Source organism: Pseudophryne corroboree, chromosome 3 (assembly GCF_028390025.1).
Source record: "Pseudophryne corroboree isolate aPseCor3 chromosome 3, aPseCor3.hap2, whole genome shotgun sequence".
NCBI classification, from domain to species: Eukaryota; Metazoa; Chordata; class Amphibia; order Anura; family Myobatrachidae; genus Pseudophryne; species Pseudophryne corroboree.
Genome location: NC_086446.1, coordinates 314,205,681 through 314,219,987, shown reverse-complemented (window position 1 = coordinate 314,219,987; position 14,307 = coordinate 314,205,681). Strand labels below are relative to the sequence as shown.

General features: G+C 48.3%; 1 protein-coding gene across 4 annotated transcripts in view; it reads left to right on the top strand.

The window, feature by feature from the left end:
• TLK2 (tousled like kinase 2) overlaps nucleotides 1–14,307 on the top strand; it is a 449,799-nt gene that overhangs the window by 93,403 nt on the left and 342,089 nt on the right. For all 4 annotated transcript variants that reach the window (XM_063959450.1, XM_063959447.1, XM_063959449.1 and 1 more), the window contains one exon: nucleotides 7,687–7,758. In XM_063959450.1, the coding sequence (XP_063815520.1) occupies nucleotides 7,687–7,758 (72 nt within the window). The remainder of the gene's footprint in view (nucleotides 1–7,686; nucleotides 7,759–14,307) is intronic.

Below are 14,307 nucleotides of genomic sequence, written 5' to 3'. Positions count from 1 at the left end.
GGGCTTCTGTGTCGCACTTTGCACCGCGATCCCATGCGGCTGTGGACACAGATTACTGGGCTAATGTTCCACTAGCCACCAGGGTGATTCTGTATGGGCACAGGTTAGGGGGGACGTGGTACCATTACCCCCTCACATTCTTTACTGCTCGCACGCCCGGTGGGGATGCCTGCAGGGGGAGCAGGCCGGACCTGAGGCCCCGGCCCCAGGGCGCCATTTCTGCAATGTTCCCGCCCTGGAGCTGCTTTCATTCTCCCTCCCTCCCGGTCAGCAGCCATTACAGATTGAGCCTTACTGTTCCTGGGATTGCTGGGGCAAATCCTCCTCTGTGGAACCGCCTGACTGCCAGTGCTGTGCTTCCTACAGGACACTTGAGTATTCTACCTGTCACTGCGACTGTGTTAGTTAAGAAAGAGTGCATACTGTCAGGGTTGTGTGGTACAAACACCCTGTGATATACATCCAGTGCCTACTGCGTTTGTTATATCTATTGTTATCACATATAGCCATACGGAGTATTACTTTGTATAGCTAGTCCAGTGCAGTTTATGGTACATAATTTCTGCATGGTACATCTGTGACTATATATACGTGTGTGTGCATGTAGCTGCTGCGTGGTTGCCTTATTGCAGGGTATTTCACTTAGCGTACTAGTCCTATTTCTTTTCTCAAGGAATGGATAATGGGGGGTGTAGAGTAGGATCTTGATCCGAGGCACCAACAGGCTCAAAGCTTTGACTGTTCCCAGAATGCATAGCGCCGCCTCCTATATCACCCTGCCTCCCTGCACAAGATCTCAGTTTTTAGTTAACCAGTCCAATGCAGCAGCAGGAAAAGAGACGACAATGGTTAGTAGCCACAACACCGCATTTTCACGACAGGAGACGTGTCAGCGGCTAATGCCATACCAACCCAAAGAAGCTAAGTGCGTCAGGGTGAGCGCCTTGTGGAGCCCAGTGTACCTCGCAGAAAGAGTTTTAACAAAGGTAAGTTCTTACCATAAAACTCGTTTTCTCATGCGGGGTACACTGGGCTCCACAAGGAATGGATAATGGGGATGTCCTAAAGCAGTTCCTTATGGGAGGGGATGCACTGTAGCAGGCACAAGAACCCGGCGTCCAAAGGAAGCATCCTGGGAAGCGGCAGTATCTAAGGCATAGAACCTTATGAACGTGTTCACAGAGGACCACGTAGCCCATTACTATGCGCATTGTTATGTCTGCTACACGTGGCAACGACGTTGGGGCCTCTCCCACACTGCGTGGTAGTGAGGCCACTGATGGAATGGAGGATAATTTAGCAGCTGAGAGTTCAGTTTCAGGGGCTTCCTTGCCCCCCAGTGGGTCGGTAGCACTCGGGGCATCACAAGAACCTCCTTGGGCTACATTTTCCACATTGTTAAATACGCTTGTAACTAAATTGACGCCCCCTGTGGGACCACCTGTGCCGCTACCACAGATTATGGTTCCCGCCATGGGCGAATCAGCTTTCCACTCAGTTACAGCATTTGAACCGATCCATGTCCAAATCTAAGGCTCACTCTTGCCCTCATAAGACTAAGTCGTCTTCTAAAAGGGCCATTACCTCCTCCCGATCCGCGGCCTTACCTGACACGTCCTCTGAAGAGGACGGTGCTTATACTGACCCCTCGGACACTGGCGCTGATGTTTCAGATGGGGAGGGGAAATCGTCCGTGGATGTCTCGGATTTGATTGAGGCGATACGGCTCATTCTTCAGGTGGCTGATGAGTCTGAGCCTGAGACTGTCTCCAAGAAACCTGATAGGTTTAAGAGTAAGAAGGTGGTTAAGCAGGTTCTACCCTACTCTAAACACCTGATTGACATACGTCAGGAATCCTGGGAAAATCCAGGGACGAAGTTTACACCGAATAAGAGACTGTTGGCTCGCTCATCTCTGTCTGCGGAGGTTTGTAAAAATTGGGAAACCTCTCCGCCTGTAGATTCTCATGTGGCGCGTATGGTTGTTTCCTCTGCCCTGCCAGTAACTACCGTCACCTCTCTGAAGGAACCGACAGATCGTCGGGTGGAGGGCTGTTTAAAAGCGATTTATACCCTTTCTGGGGCTGTACAAAGGCCATCTATTGCAGCGACTTGGGCTGCTGAAGCTGTTGAAGCGTGGGCTCAGGAACTTGAGGCGGAACTGCCTTCTGATGCATCTGAGCATGCTCGACAATGTCTCTCATTGCCACGGCTTCTCTGTACCTTAAGGAGGCGGCCTCCGATGCCGGGGTGCTTGCGGCCAAGGCTGCTACTGTGACCGTTTTGGCCAGACGTATCCTTTGGTTGAGCTCCTGGTCGGTGGATTTGGATTCCAGAAAACCCTGGAGGTACTTCCTTTCAAGAGAGACATTCTCTTTGGAGAAGACCTCAATAAGATTGTGGCTGCTCTGGCTACTGCTAAAACAGCTTGCCTACATAGTACGGTTCCTTCAGCACAGAAGCCTAAAAGTACTTTTCCTCGGCCCTTTCGTCCTTCAGGTAAAGCAAAAGGTCAGGCGTACCCAAAGCAAGCCCGTACTTCCAGGCCTGCCAAGCCCAGACCGAAGCGTGCTTGGGCCGCCTGTCAGCCGGCTTCAAAAACTGATAAGCCGACCGCATGACGGAGCAGGCCTCCCTCTGGGAGATCCCAGGGTGGGGGGCCGACTTCTAGGTTTTACCCAGGAATAGTTGAAGACCACTTCGGATATCTGGGTGAGGGAAGTCGTTGCTTGAGGTTACGCCATACCCTTCAAGAATCGCCCCCCTCATCGATTTTGCCGAACAGATGTGCCTCTGGATCCGGCAAAAGCAAGCATGTTGCACTCGGTAGTACATTCCCTCCTGTCCAAAGGAGTGGTGGTACAGGTGCCTCTGACTCAGAGGGGCACGGGGTTCTATTCACCGCTGTTTCTAGTCCCGAAACCGAACTGGTCCTCGCGGCCCATTCTCAATCTGAAGTCCTTGAACATGCATGTGCGAATTTCCAAGTTCCGTATGGAAACGCTGCGTTCTATTGTTCTGGCCATGGAGCCTGGGGACTATATGGTCTCCCTGGACATACAGGATGCCTACCTACATATTCCTATTGCGGTATCTCATCAGCAGTACCTGCGGTTTGCAATGGGCAACCTTCATTACCAATTTCGGGCATTACCTTTTGGTTTGACAACAGCTCCGCGGGTCTAAACCAAGGTTATGACGGTCATGACGGCCACGCTACGTCGTCATGGGGTCAGGGTACTACCATACCTAGACGATTTGTTGATCCTGGCGAGTTCCCCAGAACTTCTCCTGTGTCATCTCGATTTGACAATCCAGTGCATGCAAGCCCACGGATGGCTGATCAATTGGAAAAAATCCTCCCTGGTTTCGGCTCGGAGCTTGGTACACCTGGGAGCGTTATTGGACACCCACAACCAGCGTTTGTTCCTGTCTCAGGAGAAAGTCCTGAAGCTTCAGGACAAGATCCAATGCTTCCTATCCCGTCCGCAAGTGTCGATCCATTCGGCGATGCAAGTGCTAGGTCTCATGGTGTCGGCTTTCGACATGGTGGAGTATGCTCAATTCCATTTTCGCCCTCTGCAGGAGTTGATTCTGTCCAAGTGGGACGGCCTGCCTCACCGAATCAGATCTCACATGATCTCCCTATCTCCGGAGGTCCGTCTGTCCCGGAGTCTGTGGCTTCAGGACCAACGATTGAGCAGGGGCAGTCCCTTCTGGATATCCAACTGGGTCCTGCTGACAACGGATGCCAGTCTGAGAGGTTGGGGCTCGGTGCTGAAACAACACTCTCTTCAGGGTCGGTGGACCGAGGAGGAGTCTGTACTCCCGATAAACATTCTGGAACTGCGGGCAGTGTTCAATGCGTTGACAATGGCCCAACATCTGATACAGAGCAGACCTGTTCAAGTACAATCTGACAACGCCACCACAGTGGCGTTCATCAATCATCAGGGCTGCACTCGAAGCCGCATGGCAATGAGGGAAGTATCAAGGATTCTTGGCCATATCAGCAGTGTTCATTCCGGGCGTTCTGAACTGGGAGGCGGACTATCTCAGTCGTCAGGACATGTACGCCGGAGAGTGGAGCCTACATCCGGAGGTGTTTCAGCTACTCGTGGACAAGTGGGGTCTCCCAGATGTGTACCTGATGGCGTCTCAACACAATCACAAGGTTCCGGTCTTCAGAGCACGGACAAGGGATCCTCAAGCAGCGTTCGTGAGTGCTCTATCAATCCCGTGGAACTTTCGATTGCCGTATGTGTTCCCTCCGGTGTCCCTCCTGTCCCCCTCCTGCCCAGAGTAATACGGAGTTTCAAGCAAGTAGGAGGAAACCTACTTCTAGTCGCTCCAGCGTGACCCAGGCGGCACTGGTTCACAGATCTACAGGGCCTCTCGTTGGATCGTTCCCTTCTACTTCCACAACGACCAGATCTCCTCGTTCAGGGCCCTTGTGTTTACCAGGATTTGGCCCGTCTAGCTTTGACGGCATGGCTCTTGAAGCTTCCGTCCTGAGGGCCAAGGGTTTTTCTGAGGCGGTCGTTCAAACTGTGTTGAAGGCCCGTAAGCCAGCTTCTGCTCGGATATACCATAGGGTCTGGAATGCTAACTTTTACTTGGTGTGCGTCTCACAATCATGACGTTTTCAAGTTTAGTACGGCCAAACTATTGGCTTTTCTACAACAAGGCCTGGATTTAGGCCTGCGTCTGGCCTTCCTCAAGGTTCACATCTCGGCCTTGTCGGTTAGGTTTCAGAGAAGATCGCTACCCTACCTGATGTCCATACATTCACTCAGGGTGTGCTGAGGATTCAGCCTCCTTATGTGCCACCTGTGGCCCCTTGGGATCTGTCGGTGGTTTTGGAGGCCTTACAAGAGTCTCCGTTTGAGCCTCTTACCTCTGCTGACCTTAAGTGGCTTTCCCTTAAGGCAGAAGTACCCAAACTCTGTGCCGTGGCTCCCAGGTGTGGTCCAGGACCAAACCAGTGCTGGTGGCTGCTAGTCATAAAATATGTGGTCAAACAGAAGCAAATCTTGTCCCTCACCACACAACTGACCATAAGGATGACATATAAACGCAATCTACTTAATGTAAAATTTCTTTCTAAATTTCTCAATTTTTTGGCCTAGGTGTGCCGTGAAAAAAATTCTGATATTCTAGAGCGCCATGATTCAAAAAAGTTTGGAATCCACTGCCTTAAGGTGTTGTTTTTGCTGGCTATTGCTTCAGCTAGAAGGGTCTCGGACTTGGGTGCCTTATCCTATAAGTCTCCTATTTGATTTTTCACCGTGACTGGGCGGTTCTTCGGACACGCCCAGGTTATTTACCCAAGGTGATGTCTTCTTTCCACCTTAACCAGGAGATTGTGGTTCCGGCTTTTAATTCTCCTGAGTTGTCTTCCAAAGAGCGGTCTTTGGATGTGGTACGGGCTCTCCGTATCTATGTGAAGAGAACTTCCTCCGTTAGGAAATCTGATTCTCTTTTTGTGTTTGGTTTTCACAAACGTGGTTTCTAAGCAGACATTGTCCAGATGGATTAGAATGGTGATTGCATATGCTTATGTACAGGCTGGTCATCTGGTTCCTGCTACCATCAAAGCCCATTCTACACCGTCGGGAGGACCTTCTTGGGCGGCCCACCGTGGTGCGACCCTTGAACAATTGTGCAAGGCAGCTACGTGGTCCTCGAGGAACACGTTTATTAGGTTCTGTGCCTTTGATACTTCCTCTTCCCAGGATGCTTCCTTTGGACGCCGGGTTCTTTTGCCCGCTACGGTGCGTCCCCTCCCATAAGTAACTGCTTTAGGACATCCCCAATGTTATTCCTTGTAGAGCCCAGTGTACCCCGCAGCAGCAAACGAGATTTATGGTAAGAACTTACCGTTGTTAAATTTTTCTGCGAGGTACACTGGGCTCCACAAGGCGCCCACCCAGACGCACTTAGCTTTTTTGAGTTGGTATTGGCATAGCCGCTGACACTCTCTCCTGCGGTGAGTGTGTGGTTTAATTGGCTATGAGCGGTTGTCATCTCTGGTACCTGCTACTGCATTGGGCTGGTTAACTAAACTGAGCTCACTGGCATGGAGGTGGGTTTATAGAGGAGGCGGCGCTATTCATCTTGGGAACAGTCTAAAGCTTTGAGCCTGTTGGTGCCTCGGCTCAAGATCCTGCTCTAGACCTCAATGTTATTCCTTGTGGAGCCCAGTGTACCTCGCAGAAAGATTTAACAACGGTAAGTTCTTACCATAAATCTCGTTTTTTTGAGTGAGAGTGAGGTAGTGAAATCTTTGTTTTCTGATGACACAATGTAAACAAACTTTGTTTAATACACAGTTATTAAAAATATTGTATTAAATGACCTTCAGGCTGTGTGTATAAGGTGTATATGAAACACAAATGATTTGTGTGAATGTACACACACTTTGTTTAATGCACAAAGTTATTAAAGATATTGGGTAATATTAGCTTCATGCTGTATGTTTAAGGTGTATATGAAACATAAATGCATTCTGTGCTTAGACTTGGGTACCATCACCATGATATCTCATTATGGTATGCAATTATTCCAAAATACGGAAAAAACGATATCCAAAATACTTCTGGTCCCAAGCATTTTGGATAAGGGATACTCAACCTGTATAAATATTTGATAAAACATGTTGGGAAAGTCGCCTTTGTGATAGTTGTTAACTTACTGAGGACCAGATTCATCAAGACTTGGAGAGTGATAAATTGCATGTGATAATGTACCAACCAATCAGCTCCCAACTGCCATGTCACAGGCTGTGTTTGTAAAATGACAGTGATGAGCTGATTGGTTTGTACTTTATCACTGTGCAATATATCACTCACCAAGGCTTGATAAGTCTGCGCCTGAATGTGGCAATAAGCTTCAAAATAATCAACTGTTTAATTTTAGCCAAAAATATGAAATGACAGAAGCTATTTTATTGTTCCACCAAAACTACTAAAATCCATTACGGCTAACGTAACTATTTATATGTGACTTTTAACTGATGCAGTAACTGTGTGTGTCCTAGGTATACACTGAATAGCCGTAACATTAAAACCACTGACAGGTGAGGTGAATAACATTGATTCTTGTTACAACGGCACCTGGCAAGGGGTTGAATATATTTGGCAGCAAGTGAACAGTCAGTTCTTGAAGTTAATGTACTGCAAGCAGAAAAAATGGGAAGGTGTAAGGATCTTTGGCAATTTTGACAAAGGACAATTATGCTGACTAGACAACTGGGACAGAGCAACTGTAAAAGGGCAGGTCTTGGGGTGATCCCAGCATACAGTGGTCGGTACCTACCAAAAGGGATCCAAGGTATGGGCTCTGCATTCTTAAACATGCGTTTGATGTCAGTCTTAAGTCAAAACTCCATTTTGCGAGATAGTGTTACAATGTGATTTATATATTGGTTTGGCTACAAAAATTAGCATTCCCAACTTTTTACTGAGCTGGCAAAATTTGAGCTGAAAAACTATTTTGGACCAGTTACATTGCCAGATAGTTACTAAACACAGCATTTAGATTAAATATTTTCAGCAATCCTCACTTGCTAGTCATAAAAATATGTTAAGCTGTAGAAATATAAACTCCACAAGGTACAGTTGCTTTTCATGTGTATTAGTTTGACCACTTGGTCCCATGACATTTGTTTTGTATTCTGTTTTTTAGGGACAACTGAACAGTGAGTCTTCTAACCAAAGCCTATGTAGCCTGGGTTCTCTCAGTGACAAAGAACTTGAGGTAAGAAAATCTCTTGATATGCATCTGCTGTATGCTATTGTTGAAACATGTATGCGTGCTTGGATTTCACTTGTTTCCCGAGTGTAACTGAGCAAGTATTCTACTTACAGTTTGTTTTACCTGGGCTTTTGCATGTCAGATGATGGCGGCTGCTCTTTAATGTTTTTTTTTTTTTTTTTTTTTTTTCGGTATTATGCATTGATGTGGAAGTGTAGTGTTCACTTAAAAAGCATTCACAGTTTTAGGGGGTGTTAAAATCCTAGACTGTGGTTTTTTTTTTGTTTGTTTTTTGGGGGTTTTCAGCTGGGGCGTTGAGAACAACCTGAGAAAAATTGTAGCAAGGCTCTTTCTAGGGCTGACTTTGAGATAACTTTGCATCGCCGGTTCCCCGCCAAGTGAATCTTTAATGTACATGTGCATTAGAGAGCGGTAGCCTACCAGCAACTGAGCACAATGTCGGACAGTGACATGAAAGGCCTACAGAGGGAATGTAGTGGTACGGACCCATGCTTAGGGCTGTGCTAAATCACCGCAGAGACTTGGCTAACTATTAGAGAGTGCGCGGTCTGAGTTTCATGATAAATATATAGTAAATACTGCTAGTCAGTGGATGATGATGTACCAGATTAATAATAGCAATGCACTGTAAAAACTACATCATAACCCTGTGCAGAATAATGTAAGAGCAAAACCATGCCTGGTAAGTTATTGCCCCTTTACAAAAAACGTCCGAGATCGGCCGGCAAGCCACACTACAGGCGATGTGACTTTTTTACCTCCAGTCGGTTATGCCTTTCTTCCCCCACCATAATCTGAGATGAACAATACAGGGAAGGAAGTCGCGTAAGGGTAAATGAAAAGCCACAAAATACCCACTTTATGAATAGCTGCTTGTATTTCTCTTGCGTCCTAGAGGATACTGGGGTTCCATTTAGTACCATGGGGTATAGACTGGTCCACTAGGAGCCATGGGCACTTTAAGAATTTGATAGTGTTGGCTGGCTCCTCCCTCTATGCCCCTCCTACCAGACTCAGTTTAGAAAATGTGCCCGGAGGAGCCGGTCACGCTTATGGAAGCTCCTGAAGAGTTTTCTGCATTTATTTTATATGTTTGTTATTTTCAGGCAGGGCTGGTTGGCACCAGCCTGCCTGCTTCGTGGGGGGAACGGCCCAACCTCTTGAAGGGTTAATGGTGCCGTTCCCCACTGACAGGACACTGAGCTCCTGAGGGAACTATTCGCAAGCCCCACCAATGCGAGCGTACATTACCGCAGCACGCCGCCACCCCTAACAAAGCCAGAAGAAAGAAGAGTGGTGAGTACTAAGCCGGCGTCCCGACTAGCGGGGCGCCGGCCAATATGGCGGCATGAGGGTATGTAGACACACGGCTTGTAACCGAGACGGAATGCGTCCCCAGACACAGTACACAGCTGCGTCTCAGTACACTGTACACAGTACCCACACTGGCAAAAACAGCCCTAAAACAGTTTTCTCTCCATTTTAAGCACCAGGTTACCTCAGCCAGTCTGAAAAAAGCGGAAGACCGCGCGCCATTGAAGGGGTGGGGTCTTCACTATGAGCGGGTCTAGCTGCTCACCAGTGCCATTTTCCCTGTGCAGTAGACACAGACGCTGACTGACAGGGAAGCGCAGCTCCTCCGGAGAGGCTCCAGATTCCCTCAGCAGTACCAGCGGGTCATAGCAGGGGGGGGGAGCGATTATTAGTGTACTAAGTCCCCTCTCAGGGTACTTAGTCTGCGACCCGGCTAAGCTTGGCATTAGCGATAAGGGCACTGTGAGGGCTGGCTCCAAATAACTGTGTCTCCCTGAAGGGCTCTTTGTGGGTTAATTGTGCTTAATCTTTTCCTGTGTGTGTGCTGTCACATTTACATTATGTCAGGCAAAGTGCGTGTTTCTTGTACAGCGGAGTGTTCCTCTTCACCAGGGGGGCTCACTACTGGGTACTCAGGGCAGTGCACCTTCCCAGAATAGCGGGGCTGAACTGGATTGGGTTACTTCCATTTAAGGGAATGATCTCAAATATTTCTACAAAGCTATCCTGCAATGAGAAAGAGATGCAATACTTAAGACAGACTGTGAATGAGTTTATGACTAGAGAACCAGTGTCTCAGTCCCATCCCATTTGTCCGCAAAAGCGATTTCTGTCCCATATCCTGCAGTCTGACTCAGACGCTGACAGGTCAGACATGAAGGAGGGTGAGGTGGATTTGGAGGAGGGGGGGATGCGGCTCTGTCACAGGGAATAACCTCTATAAGAGCCTCTATCAGAGATGTTCTGCATATTCCTGATAAGGTGTCAGAGAAGTGTGAGGAATCTTATTTTAATGTAAAAAAGAAGTCACCAGTCACTTTTCCTGTGTCAAAGGATTTGAATACCCTGTTTGAAGAACCATGGGTTAATCCTGATAAGAAGTTTCAGATTCCTAAAAGGTTGCTCTCATCTTTTCCTTTTCCTCTGGAGGATAGGAAAAAATGGGAAAATCCAGATAGTGGACGCATCAGTCTCTAGGCTGTCACGTAAAATTGTATTGCCTGTTCCTGGTGCAGCCTCCCTAATATACAGGACTCTGCGAACTTTATGGTGGAGGCCAAAAAAGAGATTGGTTTGCTTAATGCACGCACCACCGCTATGGCAGTGTCAGCACGCAGGGGCTTGTTGCTACGCCAGTGGACTACTGATGTGGACTCCAGGAAAGGCGTGGAAGGCCTGCCATTCACAGGAGTGGCCTTGTTTGGAGACAAACTAGACAAATGGATCTCCAAAGCTATTGTGGGTAAATCTACGTATCTTCCTTCTGCAGGTTCCCCAGCCAGGAAAGCTTATTCAGCTTCAAATTTACAGTCCTTTCGGACAGCCAAGTTTAAGGGAAAATCCAGAGGTGCTTCTACATCTTCCAGAGGTGCAAGAGGTAAACCACGCAAACCAGCAACTGCATGTAGTCAGGAACAGAGCTCAGTCTCTGCTTCCTCAAAGCCTTAAGCATGACAGTGGACCGCGATGCCTGGAGGGCTGTCAGGTGGGAGCCCAGCTTAAATTCTACAGTCACTTCTGGCCAAGTTCGTGCTGGGATCCCTGGGTCATAGATCTTATTTCCCAGGGCTACAGACTGGAGTTCCAAGACCTCCCACCTCACAGATTCTTCAAATCTGGCTTACCAGGCAAGTATAACTTTACAGCAGGCCATCCAAAAACTGGTACAGACTCAAGTCATTGTTTCAGTTCCACCTCATCTGCACAACAAGGGGTACTATTCCAATTTGTTTGTAGTACCGAAACTGGACGGTTCGGTATGACCAATTCTGAACCCCAAGTCCTTGAATCCGTTCTTAAGTGTTCAAGTTCAAGATGGAGTCTCTGAGAGCGGTGATCTCAGATCTGGAGGAAGGGGAATTCCTTGTGTCTCTGGATATCAAGGATGCGTGCTTCACATTCCGATCTGGCCGCCTCATCAGGCTTATCTACGGATTGCACTGCAGGACTGTCACTACCGGTTCCAGGCCCTGCCATTTGGTCTCTCCACGGCACCGAGGCAGAGATTATGTTTCTCCCTCGCAAGCAGGGGGTGAACATAATTCCATACCTGGACGATCTTCTGATAAATGCGCCGTCCAGGGAGAGGTTGCTGGACAGCATTGGCCTCTCAACCAAACTCTCCATGATCACGGGTGGATTCTGAACCTTCCAAAATCACACTTGGAGCCAACACGGAGGCTCCAATTCCTGGGATTGATACTGGACACTTAGTCGCAGAGGTGTTCCTTCTGTTGGAAAAGGCATTGCTAATCCATTCGATGGTTCGGGATGTCCTGAAACCAACCCGCATATCAGTGCATCTATGCATTCGACTTCTGGGGGAAATGGTGGCCTATTACGAGGCGCTTCAATACGGAAGGTTTCATGCAAAACCCTTCCAGCTTGATCTGTTGGACAAATGGTCCGGATCGCATCTTCACATGCACCAGAGGATCCGTCTGTCGCCAAAAGCCAGGATCTCCCTTCTGTGGTGGCTACAAATTTCTCACCTCATCGAGGGTCGGAGGTTCGGAATTCAGGAATGGATCCTGTTTACTACAGACGCAATCCTCAGAGTTTGGGGAGCAGTCACCCAGGGGGTGCAGTTTCAAGGAAGATGGTCAAGTCAGGAAGTCGCCCTTCTAATCAACATTCTGGAACTCAGGGCCATATACAACGCCCTTCTGCAGGCCTCTTATCTTCAGGATCGGGCCATTCAGGTCCAGTCGGACAATGTGACTGCAGTGACGTACATAAACCGACAGGGCGGAACGAAAAGTAGAGCAGCAATGTCAGAGGTGTCAAGAATTCTTCTCGGGGCAGAAAAAAACGCTGTGGCGTTATCAGGGGATCTACATTCTGGAAGTAGACAACTGGGAAGCAGACTTCCACAGCAGACACGACCTGCAGCCGGGGGAGTGGGGCCTTCACCCAGAAGTGTTCAGGTGCTTGAAACGTCGGTGGGGATATCCACAGATTGATATGATGGCCTCTCATCTCAACAAGAAGCTCAAGCGTTATTGTTCCAGGCGGGGAGACCCACAGGCAGTGGCAGTGGACGCACTGATGACTCCATGGGTCTATCAGATGGTGTACATGTTTTCTCCACTTCCTGTGATCCCAAGAATTCTGAAAAGAATAAAAAGGGAATAGGTTCAAGCAATTCTCATTGCTTCGGACTGGCCAAGAAGGACCTGGTACGCGGACTTCCTGGAGTTGCTCCTCCAAGAACCGTGGCCTCTACCTCTTCGCGAGGATCGTCTGCAACAGGGCCCGTTCGTCTGTCAGGACTTACCATGGCTACCTTTGACGGCATGGAAGTTGAACAGCTGATTCTAGCCAGAAGAGGGATCCCTAACAAAGTTATCCCGACTATGATCCAAGCCAGGAAGGGGTTAACATCTAAACATTACCACCGTATTTGGAAGAAATATGTCTCTTGGTGTGAGGGCAGAAAATATTCTGCTGTGAAATTTCACCTGGGACGTTTCCTGCTTTTTCTGCAGGCAGGTATGGATGTGGGCCTATGTCTGGGCTCCATAAAAGTCCAGATTTCGGCTTTGTGCATTTTCTTTGAAAAACAATTAACTTCTCTCCCTTTTTGAAAGGTGTTCTGCGCATCCAACGTCCCTTTGTGCCTCCCACGGCATCTTGGGATCTCAATTTGGTGCTGCAATTCCTCCAATCGTACTGGTTTGAACCGTTACAGGAGATGGACGTAAAGTACCTTACGTGGAAGACCATCACACTGTTGGCCTTGGCTTCAGCAAGACATGTGTCTGAGCTAGGGGCGTTGTCTCATAAGAGTCCCTACTTAATTTTTCATGAGGACGGAGCTGAACTCAGAACTCGTCAGCAATTTCTTCCTAAGGTGGTGTCCGCGTTTCACATCAACCAGCCTGTTGTGGTTCCGGCTGTTACGGACACTTCTGCTACTGCAAAGTCTTTGGATGTTGTGAGGGCTTTGAAGGTGTATGTAAAGAGAACAGGTTGTCGCAGGAAATCCGACTCGCTGTTCGTTCTATATGATCCCAATAAAATTGGGTGTCCTGCTTCAAAAAAGCAGACAATTGCACTCTGGATCAGGTTCACTATCCAGCATGCTTATTCCACGGCAGGTTTGCCGGTTCCGAAGGCTGTACAGGCCCACTCTACTAGGTCGGTGGGTTCTTCCTGGGTGGCTGCCCGGGGTGTCTCGGCTTTGCAGCTCTGCCGAGCAGCTACTTGGTCAGGCTCGAACACGTTTGCTAAGTTTTACAAGTTTGATACTTTGGCCTCTGAGGACCTTCAGTTTGGTCAATCAGTTATGCAGGAACCTCAGCACTCTCCCACCCGGTTTTGGAGCTTTGGTACATCCCCATGGTACTAAATGGAACCCCAGTATCCTCTAGGACGTAAGCGAAAATAGGATTTTAATTACAGGTAAATCCTTTTCTTGTTGTCCGTAGAGGATACTGGGTGGCGGCCCGGTGCTTCGTTCTTCCTGCACTGTTACTTGGTTAAGTATTATTGTATCAGCTGTTGATGTTCCTGTTTAAAGTTGCATTAGCATAGCTTTTCTCTGTCTGTGTGTGCTGGTTCGGAATCTCACCACTATCTTTATCTATCCTTCTCTCAAAGTATGTCTGTCTCCTCAGGCACAGTTTCCTAGCCTGAGTCTGGTAGAAGGGGCATAGAGGGAGGAGCCAGCCCATACTATCAAATTCTTAAAGTGCCCATGGCTCCTAGTGGACCTGTCTATACCCAATGGTACTAAATGGAACCCCAGTCTCCTCTACGGACTACGAGAAAAGGTTTTACCTGTAAGTAATTAAAATCCTATTTCTCTGACGTCCTAGTGGATGCTGGGGACTCCGTCAGGACCATGGGGAATGGCGGCTCCGCAGGAGACAGGGCACAAAATGTAAAAGTTTGACCACTAGGTGGTGTGTACTGGCTCCTCCCCCTATGACCCTCCTCCAAGCCTCAGTTAGGTTTTTGTGCCCGTCCGAGCAGGGTGCAATCTAGGTGGCTCTC